Raw genomic sequence first — 14,423 nt, forward strand, 5'->3', positions numbered from 1 at the left:
CTGGAATAGAGTTTTAGAAGTAAAATACATGGTCATCAAAAAAAGAAAGGGAGAAAATAGTGGACCAAATGACGTGAATTCTAGTATTTTGTATTGCTGAGTTTCCTAGTAGCAACTGACCCAAATATAGATGACTTTTACCAAAACCACAGGAAGAATATAAATAAACTCTAAAGTTCTGAAAAGACATGGGAGAGAAAACATCTGGAACCAGAGAGATCCGTAGAGAAGATGTCCTGACCTGAAGACATGGCCACATTATGATAGTCAATAGAACAGATATTTCCTTTTTCTTCTTTTTTCCAATTATATTTCTTAATGATGAGTAGCAGCACCTGAGAACAGTGATCCTTGAACCAGACCAGACCAGGCATCAGTAGTGTGTCTCTTGATGGTGAGAGCCCTGAGAACTATCTGCTCAGTAGAGCATGCAAAAAGAACCAGCTATCTTGGGTAACCTAAGGAAAATGAACTCTGCCAAAGATAATCAGAGATCTATAAACCTAATAATATTGTCATTTCTCTTGTATAGAGAGAAAGAAATACATCCTATACCATACTATATCACAATGCATGGGCATAGGTAGCCCCAGAGCTTACATGATGAAAAAGCAGTAGTAATAGCAATATTTACAGATGGAAAGTCTTACACAACAGTAATCAACATAAAATTATCAGGGAGATATTTTACATTCTTCATACTCAGTTTTTGAAATCCAATGTGTCTTTTTGCACTTAAGAGAATCCTAATTTAGTTAGCCACAGGGCTCATTAGCCACATCCATCCAGTGACTATCTTATCAGACAAGGCATCTCTAGAGAAATAGCAGCATGCATAAGTTGGCCAGAATATAAACTGGGACAACCACCCTAGAGAACAAGTTTAAGGTATAGATAACCTATGGTCCAGCAATCCCAGTCCTGGGAAAGTAACGGAAGAGGCTGTACAGAAATGTTGGTAGAAGCAAAGATCAACAACCACCACTACCACCAATGGAACACTTAGATGGTCATCATTTTCATGGAGTAAAGTCTTTGTATTCACTGCCAGAAATAGAACAGTATTTCCTGCAGCTGGAGCAAGAATGTTTTATGTCCTCACACTCACTATACATGAAAGTAGGGACATCATTTTGTCATTCAGTCATTTCTTCCACCCATAAATGGTGACCAGGGGTGGACTTCTCTGGAAAGAAAAAGGACGCAATGATGCTGACCTCTACGCTTCTGAACATCTCAATGTGCCCATTCTTCTAGGTCCAACTACCTAACATAGCCACAACTATTCCATGGGTCCCGAATGTTTCCTGGCTTTCATGTACATGCTAGCAAATGTGTTGGTATGGAAGTCCTGGTCATTACCAACTGACCCAACTTATAGGTAAGAGAGGACAGAACAAGGGGCAATGGCCATCCAGTTCCCTAGGTTACTCACATATAGAACAGGAGAGAGCCCACTGGCTCAGCCTCTGAATTCCACCTCTACAGTTTGATAGCTGCCCTGTTCTGACATCTATTTGCCTGATATCTAAAATCACTGTAAAACATATCCAACAAGATTGCTGTCAAAAAAATGCCGTCAAATACCAGCCTGTTGCAAAAACAAAAACAAAAACAAACAAAAAACCAAACCATCAACAGTGACAGCAGTTTACCTTTTCCCATAATCCCTACACAATGTTTTGCCTGGATCCTAATGAGAATTGTCTATTTACCTGTAATATCCAAATAACCTTTCTGGTAATCAAAGAAGTACAAATCAAAAAAATGATATATAGCAATTTTAGACTTCCAAATTAGCAAATATCAATTTCAGTGGGGTTTTTTTTTTTTTTTTTTTTTTTGAGAATGGAGAAGCTGCAGTAAGAAGGGAATCATGACACCTGTGGTGGGGATGTCAAACGTTATCTTATCTCCAAAGATAACCTGATACTTCAGGGTCCTAGTCCCTTGATTCAATAACATTAGTACTAATAAACTTTCCCTGGGAAACAGTTAAAAATACAAAATATCAGTCCAAAAACATTCATCTTATTTATAATGAAAAAAATGGAACAGTTTAAATACCCAATGAGAGAAAAATGTGTATGAAAAAACATATACCCATGTATCAAAAAATTAATAATCATTTTAATAATAGGCACAAAGTCTTTAATCATGTGAGAAAAAGTATAATCATACGTTAGACTGAATACAGAACTACCAGAATATTAACCACATAAAAATGCATACAAGACTAATGGAGAAAGTACTTTAAATTTATTTTAACAAAAGTTTATCTTAAATCCAAATTTGTTTGTTCTGACAAAATGTTACTTAATAAAAAAGCAACAGGTCAAATTCTCCTAAAAATTAAAAACCAAAAATTTTGTTTCAAGCCACGAACTTGTCAACTCTCTCACATAAGTTATAAAGTACTATCAGTGTCCCTTTCTGTCACACATGTCAGAAATATTCACACAGAATGCGTATCTCTGTTAAGTAACTCTTTTGAAAACAATTATTCATAGAATTATTTTGACTAAATTGATTTATCATTCTTTCAGCTTTTAATTGTGTGTGTGTGTGTGTGTGTGCACTTAGGCACTTTTTTAGTATGAGGTATATGATTTTTAATATACTAAGTAATGATTTTTAAAAGGAAAGCAAGATACATGTTTATCAAACTAAGAAATCAACGCATGCCCATGAGGCTTTCCTTGAGGGTGTGACAGAGAAGACTGAAGCCACCCCAGCAAGAGACCAAAGATCTGAAGGGATCCCAGTTACACCACTGGGTCTTAATTGGCTCAAAAGGCCCATCTGTTGCCTAGTGACAAATGCTAGCTATTCCTGCATCGCTCACACCCTGCATAATTATCTTACTAACAAAGCAAAACTATGACCCTTAGAACTTCCTGAAACATGAGGAAATGTAATCTTAAGTTTTATTCCCATAGTAAAAAATTACTTTTGGAAGGTACAGTACAAACAGTAACATCAACACCCACAATGAGTAACTATGAGTCCTTTTTGCATTTGAGCTGAACCAGAATTATTAAAATTCACTAGGTAAACTGATTGTCAGTTTTAGGCTGTTTACTCAGGATGCTTCCAAATTCTTTAAGACCAGCTTTTTCCAAAAGCCTTGCTGCTGCTTTTAAAACTCTAAGATAAATTATTCTCTGAGTTGGCCAAAGTTAAAGCCTAAGAGACTTCTTCCTTGCTATCAGAGGCTACTGGATTATGGTGCCACTTATACAAACTTGGCATCAAAGAGTTAAACCGTGAGGCTCAGGCTGAAGCCTGGCTACACCCCAGGGCCCTGCAGGCAACCCTTGGCACAACTCAGGTGTTGAGGGGGATGCTGTGTATGAGAAACAGGAAGCAACCTAAGAGACAGGTGTGTTTGATAAATAGGTGGGGGAGGGGGAAGTTCTCTCTCTATAGCTCCCGAACTCATGACTAACCATAACCAGCTCTTGCCACCAGAGAAACAGAACAGCAAAAGGGGAAGGCAGAGTCGTACCCGGAGGAAAAGACCTGCCTCGCAGTGATAAGGTAGAGTAGAAGCAGAGGCTTATAATACAGAGTTAAATGTGCCTTGTTAGTAAAAATAAACGGACGAAGTTGATTCCTTTCTTAGAAATACCACTTCTTTGCATTGTCTGAGTATTTTCTGAATGTGCCCCCTAAAGCTATAAGAAAAAAGCATAAAATAGGAGGTTAACAAAAAATAAAAATCACAAGCAGAATGCAGAAAGCATAGAAATAAAGCAAGGATCAGGGAGAAGGTGCTTCACTAATCGCTCCTAACTGAAGGAAATGAGGAGAGATTAGTAGTAAGAACTCTCAGAGAGCATCACAAACTAAGCCTGTAAATCGTACTTAAGATTTTCTAGAAGTGTATGTGTACGTATGCATACACACATGCAAACACAATGTGCCTCTCTTTTCAACTAACTCCTTGTGCCCGCCCTCTCAAGTCCTTTGGGGTATGTGAATACTGAATCACTCAACCAACATCATTCACTCCCTTGATACAGGGCAGCCAATGGATTTTACCTAAAGGCTGGAGGGTACTAAGACCTTCTACTAACTCAAAACTTCACATGGATTAGCACATTCAGTTAAGGTAGGAACACTAGACAACTGTTTTTGTTATATCATTTTTTTTTTCCTCCTCTGAAACATCTTCCAAATTCAAATAAATTACCACACACCAAAATACTCTGAGTAACAGTGATCCCAGTGGTGATATTTAAAATAGAATTTCACCTAAACCACTTGAATACTTGAGACCACTTATATTTTCAAACTACTGAAATTTCACACAGGGCCTAGGAAATTCTGTGCTTTAAGAAATCTCCTTTTCAAATGAGCACCTCCCCAAATTATAATTTTACCAACACAAAGAAAACCAAAGATTTTCCTAAAAAGTTTATCACCTTTCTACCCAAGGGCTCTCATTTCATACCTCCAGACATTGACTGGATTCTCATAATTACTGTGGTCCAAATATATACATATACAAAAATGCACACACACAATCCTCCCTCTACACTACACTTTTCTTTTAGTGTGCCAAAATACATTTCAAATGTAGACATTGTTTTGTTTTTAGTGATGCCATTTGTTTTATAGCTATTAAACTGTACTGTGTTGACACCATCAGCTCCTTATTAAAGGGCAAAATTCTCTAAGTCTATGAAATAAGTACAATTGTAATGGTAAAACCAAAATTTTCTGCTTCATGAATACACAACCAAAAACAACTCTCCTAAATATATGGGAGAAATTTAAGGTTTGCTTTTTGTTTTGCTTTTGCAATGAATCCAAACCACTGTAAGTAATAATTATAGTTGTTACCACTCATGAAGTGCTGAGGGAAACCAAATTTTATCTGCCTTTAAAATGGTTCTCCGTTAACTCTATTCTTCACAGATAAAGATGATAAAAATCTGCTTAGGTCTGTAGAAAAAACGCTTTCACTTGATGCTCATTATTTCAAAGCAACCTAACGCCTTTTATAAGTAAAAAATAAAAAAAAATGTGTAATTTGTTCTCTAAAAAATTTTAACTCAAAAACAACACTAAGAATCTCTAAACCTCCTTCTGTATAGTTGCTAAAATCTATTCAATTTTTCTATTCCAATGAATTGCAAAATCAAAGAGAGTGAAAAAAATAATCCTTAAGTATTTCTGATTTGTGTAAAAACAACAATTATTTAAAATTCAATCCCAAAAAAAGTCTATTAAACATCTAAGACAGCAATAATCATTTAACCCCTCAGTTTCCCAAGATGTAAATATTCTAACAGCCGAACACATCCATAATGTTTACAGATGCATTCTTTTATAACTCTAATAGGTAGAAATTTGCCCATCTATGTTTTGGTCATTTACACCATGGAGAAAATGTCTCATCACCCCATTAAGAAAAAATTAAGAAACACAGTTCCTTGACATCAGTCACTGAAACCCATGTATCTGTTTTTGTTTTGCATTTATTTTTGGTTTTTTTTGCACACTTCTTCTGAAAGTTCTCTATTATATTTATGGCAAATAATAGCTCAAAGAGAATTATAAGAAGTCTAGACCTAATAAGTTCAAACCACTGTTTTCTAGTAGTCAATATTATTAACTTACACTAAGTGCTTAAGAGTGTTTGTAACATAACAAATTCATGTTCTTTATGGATCTGTAAACAACCAAAACTTTCTCCAAGGTAGTAGAAGCAGGAAGGACCGAAGATCATGGGAACAGTAAATTACAACTACTACTTGGTGTGAATAAGTGAAAACCAGATGGTACTCCAAAGCTACATGTCTTTCATTCACAAAGAATTGGGATGGGGATATAGCTCAGTGGTAGAGCATTTGACTGCACAAAGAATTGGGATAATTATTATTTTAAATTGTCAGCTTATTTCACCTTCTTAATTCTGGTGCATAATCGAGAAAATATTTAATTACATGAACTTTTAATAAGAAATAAGACCTGTAATAAGGAATTGAAACTTCAACTGTGCCATCAATATTGATAAACCTTCTTTCTAGAAATGGCTATTTTTGTTTTAGGGGGGCATTTTTTGCTCAGAAATTCAGCTACCAAAATACTTCAAAATAAACATGATATGCTCATCTCCGTAAGTAATATATAAATTGCTTACCTCTGTCAAGTGTGGTGTAGGGTTAAATCCACAGAGATTACACACTTGATTCTTGCATTCCGTGCAAGTATTGAAGTTAGGAGGCTCCTTTGAACCGACATTGAGTTCAGTTTTGCAGAGAGGACAGGTTGATTCTGGTTTGGGAGTCTTCTCCACCTTGGGCGTTAGGACAGGCGTTTGAGGCTCTGCTGCTGAAGGTTTGCTATCCTTAACAAGTGGAGGCTTCTTTTCAGTTTCTGCTCTTTTTACGGTTGGAACTTGTTCAGCTTTGGGCTCTAATTTTTCAGCCACTGGAGCTTTCGTTTCTTTTTTCACAGGGATAACCTTTGCAGGTGCTGGTGACCCCTGACCTGTGGCTTTCGGTGGCCCCTGAGAAGGTGGTTGTGGAGGAGGAGGGCCTTGTTTTGTCGGGGCCCCAGGCCCGCTCTGAGACTGAGACCCAGGCTGGCCTGCGGTGGAGATCAAATTTGATGCCTGGCTGAAGATCGATGCTCCAAACCCAAAGAGTTTTCCAGTCACAGTTTCTTGAGGCGTCGTGGGCTGTGACCTGGGGGCATCAGTAATACTTCCCAGATTCAGACTGAAGCGTCTTGACTGCTCCTGAGGCTTTGGGGGCTGCTGAGATGGGGGGGCAGTTTGGCCAGTGGTAGGTCGTGGGCCTGGGGCTGGAGGCGACCCTTTTGGCATTGGCTTGGCATCTGGCTTCGGACTCATTTTGGTTTGTGCTTTCTTGGGTTCTTCCCTCTTTTGAACTGAATCAACTTGCTTTTGACCTTTAGTCTCTGAACTAGGCCCAGGGTGTGAAAGAATTTTTGAATCTGATGCAGGTCGGGGTATGACTTTAGAATCGATGGGGGTGACTTTTTCTCCCGTTGGTGGAAAACTCTGTGAGGGTTTGGCAGCATCTGTTTTCGGAGGAGGGGCTGTTATCTGTTGATCCTCCAACTGTACTTTAGAGCTTGGAGTATCAGGTTTTGCTGCTGTTGGTGCTGAAGACACGTCTGTGGCTGGTTTCACTGTCTTGGGCTGCTTTGGTTTATCCTCAGCCATGGGGACCTTTGCCTGCTCAGATGGGACCGAAGGCTCCTTGGGAGGGGTTGGCTTGGATGAAGACTCAGCCACAGGAGGCTGCTTGGCTGCAACTGGGGGGGATCCATGAATGGTTGGTTGTTTCACTAGTGGTGGGGGCTTTTTAGCCTCAGGGGCCTTTGAGAGATCCTGTTTGGGTACAGAATCCTTCTTTGGAGAAGTCTGCTGTGGCTGTGGGGACGGTTTGCTCACTGCGGATGGAGGAGTCATGGGGGCAGTCTTCGGTTTAGGCTGAGGGGATAGTGGAACTGGAGCCAGATCACCTCCTAGAGCTCTTTTCATCTGACAGTTTAAACAGAGCCACTCTTTTATCTAGAAATAATATGAAATAATGGTCAGAGACAGTAACAATGTAAAGACACAAAAACGTAATTTTAAAAAACACATGGTACCGTTGGAAACTATGTCACTCCTCACTTGAAATATATAGATCCCAAATTATTTTACTTAATTTATATTAAAATATTATAATGTTAATTACACAGAAATATAAGTAGTGAACCTCAGAGAATTAAGCACTCTATATTTTTTGGAAAACTAAAAAGTAAAAATGAACATAAAGTTGTATTTTTTTCTAATGTTAATTTTATTTTGTGGATTTTTTTAAAGATTTTATTTATTTATTTGAAAGAAAGAAAGAGTGCGAGTGAAAGAACACAAGCAGGGGGGAGCAGCAGAGGGAGGGGGTGAAGTAGACTTCCCACTGAGCAGGGAGTCCAATGTGGAGCTCCATATCAGGACACTGGAATCATGAGCTGAGCCGAAGGCAGCTGCTTGCTAAACCAATTGAGCTACCCAGGCACCCCTAATTTTGTTATTCTTTGCCCCTGATTTACTGTAAGTTTGTAATCACAGAAATAGGAAACACTATCATAAAAAGATGAATTATAACAAATTAGAGTCCAGAAATTACTTCCATTAGATATTTTTTCTATTGGTGGCTCATATACAGTTTTTAGTTACACAACCCAGTGTAAGCCTGTCAAATTATTAACACGTTGCTAATTTCTTAAATTAGCAGAGCATTACTTTCCCCTCCAAGGCGACATAATCAAATGTGTGAAAACAAAAATTGTTAGCCACACTGGGTTAGAAAGAGAACATTCTCTGTTAGGAAAATAAAGAAAAACCAATGGCATCTCTTCAAATTATCACAAATAATAGCATGATTTAACAGAGGAACTATTGTTTCCTTATAATTTTATGAATATACTAGAAAGAGCAGTTTAAGGAAGCAATATACTTATTCAACTGGTGAGATATATATAGATGTGAGATAAACAACACATATATAAACACAGGTATAGGAGTAAGTACATCTGTTCATTTCATGATCAACCAATTATAAAGAGATGCTGAATTGGATACTTATTTTAGAACATAATTTAAAAGTATCTGTGGATAGCATAAGTGTATCAGAGAAAGACAATTACCATACGGTTTGACTCATATGTAGAATATAAGGTATAGTGCAGAGGTAAGGGAGGCAAAACTAAATGGGAAAAAAACAGAGAGAGACAAACCATCAGAGACTCCTGACTCTGGGAAGCAAACTGAGGGTTGTGTAAAGGGAGATGGGTAGGGGAACAGGGTAACTAGGTGATGGGCACTAAGGAGGGCACATGATGGGATGAGCACTTGAACACTAATCAAAAACTAATGAGGTACTACCTGTTAGCTAATTGAATTTAAATTAAAAAAATAAATAAATAATAAAAAGATAAATAAAAGTACCTATGTTTGGCATTCACCTTCTTTAAATTCCAAAATAATATGTGCATATTATACAAAATTTTAAATATTTCCAAAGTAATTCAGAACATCAAATTCTGTATGATACAATCTTCTCCAACCAAAATAACCAATTTTACCAGTTCAGCACTGCGATTCTCTGTACAGAAGTCTAATGGTGAACAACTAAATATGTGGAACAGAGTTACCAGAAAAGTTTTCCACAGTATAAAAGTATGAAGTGCTAGGCTGGCAAAAAGCATGTTCCTTATGGGCAAACAACTTCCTTTTGAAAAGAAATTGAAATAGCCTTTCCTAAACTCTTAAAAACTTTTGTCATTTAATAGTTTATACTGTGAAGCTGTTTTAGTAAGAGAACAAAACTTTATTGAATGACTTTCTTAATATAATGGCTTTAAAAGTAAAAAAGCACACTGAATCATTTAAACTCATGCATTTGTATAAAAGGGCTTATTTTGCAATCCCAGGGAAAGCAAACTTTTGTTTAGAGAAGGTTAAAGAGATTGTCAACTCTAACATGTTATATTTCTGTTTTAAAATGTGAAATGAAGTAAAATTAAAACATTTGTTTAAATGGGTAGAAAGTGTTCATTACATTTGCTTTCATTAAGGGTATTGAGTATCTGTGTACTTGCAATATTTTTTAATATTTACTTTTCTGTATGTTTGAGGCATTTCACAAAATAACTTTTTATTATATAAATATCTGAATTCCAAAACATAAGCAATTGCTACTTATGCCAGTACCCTGATGAAAGGTGAGCTAGAGTGTAAGGAAACTTTCACTCTACTTTACCCCCTTCTTGATGGACATAAACTCCTTCATAAATAAACTTTAACCTACTTGACCATCTCCCCTACTGACAATGTCACTTCTGCTGTTGTACTGTTCATTTTTGCTCATTTGTATTTTTCCACAACCTTAAATGATACATCACCTCATAATTATGCAGACAAAAGAAAATGTAATTAAAAGCATAATTCTTTACCTATGCTCTGTCACTGATTTTTTTTTTCCTGTAAAACACTATGAGATGTGCATCTACGTTAACCACAATAAATTATAAATCCTTGGGGTTACTGACTTGCATTATAGTTAGCTGCTCTTAATCTTTTTGATGAGTGTTATAACCAAAGCAGAAGCAAAATTCATTCACCTATTCCTTTTTAATTATTTTTTCTTTTTTAGTAAGCTCCACATCCAATGTGGGGCTTGAACTCACAACTTGAGATCAGGTCTCATGTTCCACTGACTGAGTCAGCCAGGCACCCCCACCTGCTTTTTTTGTTTGTTTGTTTGTCTTAAGGTTTATTTATTTGAGGGAGAAAGAACATGGAGGGGAGGGGCATAAGGAGAGGGAGATTCTCAAGCAGACTCTCTCCACTGAGCACAGAGCCCAATGCAGCGCTCAATCTCATTCCTCTGAGGTCATGACCTGAGCTGAAACCAAGAGTATGACTCTCAACCGACTGAGCCACCCAGGCACCCAAGCCACCTATTCATTTCTTTATTCAAGTATTTATTGAGCAACTTCTACTTGGCACAGAGCACAGATTAAGAGACAAGTATCTCCATCCTTCTGGAGACTACACTGTAGTAAAAGTCAGATAAGAAACAAGTTAACATATAACTTGAAGATTATAGATATGGACTAAGTATCTGATGATACTGTGATGACTACTTTTTCCTTTCTTCCTGACAGGAAACTTTCTCACACCCTCCCGACTGAATACTTCCTCGGATGTGAACTTCGGAGCTTCACGTGTAGCGAGCCTACCTAGGCTCTCATTCCATTTTCAAACCACTGTAAAATCAGAACACTACCACAGCATACCAAATGCATCATTTACACTAGTAGTGGGAAATACATTTTCTAGTGCCCTTATTCCAAAACCAAATGTCTCCTTGTATTTTATAAATGTATATGACCTTGTTTCTATGTAATGACACAGGGAAGAGTTGGGAAGAGAGGGAGAAAACCCAAATCACTGCCTCTCCACAGAGAAGAATTCTGCTTTTCTCTTAGCATACCCCTCTTCTGAACAGACTCCACGGCCCCATCTTTTGTCCCTTTAATGACCACATTTTCTTCATTTTGATAAAAACATGTAACAGCCATTTTGACCCCTCAGTGTTCCTCCTCGCTGCTAGAATATGGCTTAAAATCATTGCAGCAAACACAATATGAAAAGCTTTTTATCCTCTTAGGATTTTTTTTTTTTTTTTTTTTTAGAAAGAGCCTCCTTTTATATTTAATTCTACTGGCCAAATCTGTTGCAACTAGAAATGATTTTTATCTCAGCGCTTAACAATCTAGCACTGAAAACAGAAGCATTTGCAATTCCCTGATTCAACTGAAAAACAAAAACAAAAGCAAACTTCCTATAAATTGAGAAAATGAAAAAGTCCACAAGCTGCCCCAGCATCAGAAACCACCTTGCACTTTTCCGGGGGGCCTTGTCTTCCACCATGCCAGCAGGGAGAGAAATGAGTGATAACAGCACCTTTCTCCTCTCAGTCATCAGAATGAGAAATCCTGTGGTATCTTCCCTACATTCTCAATTATTCCTCAAGTATGTCTGCACTGCTTGTGAAAGGTAATTCCCATATCTCTTTTCACATTTCCAATGCCAACCCCCCCTCACTTGGCCTTTGTCATTGTCTAGATTCTTTATACCCTCACAAAAAGATCATCTGCGTAAAACCACTAAACACAGAAGGGGCTGGTTGACTATAACTACTTCCCCTTGCAACTCAATGCCTCTCCCAGAACTGTGAAATGAAGTTAATCTTTTGCAAGAACTTCAAAATATATCATTTTGAAATGTAAAATGCTAGTACTTTTATCATCAATCTATTTTCAGGTCTATATCCCCCAAAGACAGTAAGTAACAAACAGTAAGGACTTCCCGGTAGTGGTCTTTCCACTGATGCCCTGGGGTCTAACTAAGCCTTTAAGCATGACAGATGCCCACAGTTTTGAGCTATTTTGAATTAAATAAATTAACTGAAAATGTTTGTGCTCTTCAAGCTACAGCTTTCCTGTATTTACTCTGCTAATTCCCACTGTTTACACAGTTTGTAGGACACGCTGCTGCCTTCGTTTTCTGGTTGCACGCCATGAACAACCTATCCCCATTTTGAGTCAAACTCAAAAGTCCCTCATAATCACCATACCCACTAACCATACATATTTTCCACACCTCAAGGCAATAACTGCCTGTTTCACTTCCAAAATTAAACACTTATTTCTAAGTCTGAGCAGAAATGAACCTTAATTTATTACCATCACTTCCTCAGACACTTGATGCCCATTCCATTTGTTACCCATGTCTATAATATAGTTGGTTCTCCTACGTCTACATGATTGGGTCTTCATTCCATCGTAGCCATGAATGAGGATCTCAGAATATCTTAGTCCTTATTACTTCTTCCCCATGCCACAGGAGTCAAACAATATCCAAGGCCAAGGCTGACTCACAGAAAAAGGCTTCTACCAATATTTCATAATAACTTCCTATAACTAGCACTTATTGGGGCAACCTGTTGTAAGTGCAGTTATTGGGGCACTTGACTCAGTAGGTTAAGCATCTGCCTTCGGCTCAGGTCATGATCCCAGAGTCCTGGGATCAATCCCTGGCTCAGGATCCCTGCTCAACGGGGAGTCTGCTTTTCCCTCTCCCTTTGCCTCTCCCCCACCCCACCTCTCATGTGCTCTCTCACTCTCTTTCTCTCTCATTTGTGCATCCACTCTCTCTCCCAAATAAATAATTACAAATCTTAAAAAAAATAAATAACTAGCACTTATTCCCTAACATTACACTATAATCATCCGCATCCACCTGATAAATGATGGGGAAAATACAAGAAACAATACCAGGGAAGCCCACAACTATATCAATGTATCCAGAAAGAAGTCTTATCTTCAATATATAAATATTAAAATAATCCAACTTTATTTGAGAAATGTTATGCTTCACCTATTCCTAAATTCTAGAGATGATATAACAGGAAAAAATAGTCATCTTTTGCTTTTCCCACCCATAGCCTTACTTATAGAGTACATAAATGGAATTCAAGGTCTGGAGACACAACTTTTAAATGAGCTACCATAATTCAATTAGTTCTGAGGAAAGGAAAAAAGAAACACACAAAGTCGTTCATTCACTCCTCTAATTTAATAATCTGAGTAAATGGGATAAGAGACTGGTTAGCCACGATTTCTGCTCATTCTCAGGTCACTGTATACCCTAATGCAGACCTGAAGTACAATTACTAAAACACACCTCCCTGCTGAATCCTACCCTCTGGGTTATTAGAGCTATGACATACAGTAATATAAATTCATTGGCTAAGGACTTTGATGGATAATCATAAATGTATTATTTAGATGTTTCAAAAAGTACCACTTAAGGTAGTGAGCTTCACCTAGAGAGCTTCAATTAATGTTGCCACTATCAAAAAAAGTTACCCAAAGTTTTGATTATTACTGATTACTAAAAAATTATAGTCAGAATTTTAAGAGTGTGTCTTCAGTAATAATTGACGATAATTAACTCGATGCATCTAAGCACTGAGGTGAGTTGGCAAATGTTAGGGTTTGTTTTTTTTTTTAAGATTTTATTTATTTATTTGACAGACAGAGATCAGAAGTAGGCAGAGAGGCAGGCAGAGAGAGAGAGGGGGAAGCAGGCTCCCTGCTGAGCACAGAGCCCAATGCAGGGCTCGATACCAGGACCCTGAGATCAGGACCTGAGCCGAAGGCAGAGGCTTTAACCCACTGAGCCACCCGGGTACCCCAAATGTTAGGGTTCTAGAGTTAAAGCATATTCTTGTTCACAACTGTTATTCATCTATTTAGCTTCAAAATGGAATGAATATTTCTCTCTCTCTCTCTCTCTCTCACACACACACACACACACAAAGTCCAGAAGGCCTAATGACTAACATCTACCCTTCAGTGCACTCCAAACTGGAAATCTTAAACATAAAATCTACATTAGATTAATAATGGAATCTCTGCTCAACACAGCATAGTACTTGGAATAAGGGAATATCAAAAGAATAACACAACGTTGGGAATTTTTACTTGCTGTGTTCACACCATTCACATTTGCTGTTGAATAAATTTTCTTCAGTTACGCTTTCATCCTGCCCGTCCCTATACAATAAAGACTGTTGGGTTCTTACTTCTGAAAGCATAACAACTAAACTTTTCAGCAAACCGTGACGTACACATGTACCAGTTACTCCATCGTGGCAGTATCCTCATTCTCTCACACGTGGGTGGAATGCACGGCCCAATGTGTATTCCTCCTGCGTTCACCAGAATGCTACCCATCTTTTGCGTCCACACTGAATTTCCTCCTTTATTGCTTAACATTCTCAGGTCTGTCCCTTCTCAACTCTTCCTGGCATAGTTTGAACATT

At 37.8% G+C, this 14,423-nt stretch overlaps 1 protein-coding gene across 5 annotated transcripts in view; it reads right to left on the reverse strand.

Moving 5' to 3' along the window:
* PCLO (piccolo presynaptic cytomatrix protein) overlaps window positions 1-14,423 on the reverse strand; it is a 409,629-nt gene that overhangs the window by 373,876 nt on the left and 21,330 nt on the right. For all 5 annotated transcript variants that reach the window (XM_059170979.1, XM_059170977.1, XM_059170978.1 and 2 more), the window contains exon 3: window positions 6,152-7,552. In XM_059170979.1, coding sequence (XP_059026962.1) covers window positions 6,152-7,552 — 1,401 coding nt within the window. The remainder of the gene's footprint in view (window positions 1-6,151; window positions 7,553-14,423) is intronic.

The sequence above is a fragment of the Mustela lutreola genome, chromosome 4 (assembly GCF_030435805.1).
Source record: "Mustela lutreola isolate mMusLut2 chromosome 4, mMusLut2.pri, whole genome shotgun sequence".
Taxonomy (NCBI): Eukaryota; Metazoa; Chordata; class Mammalia; order Carnivora; family Mustelidae; genus Mustela; species Mustela lutreola.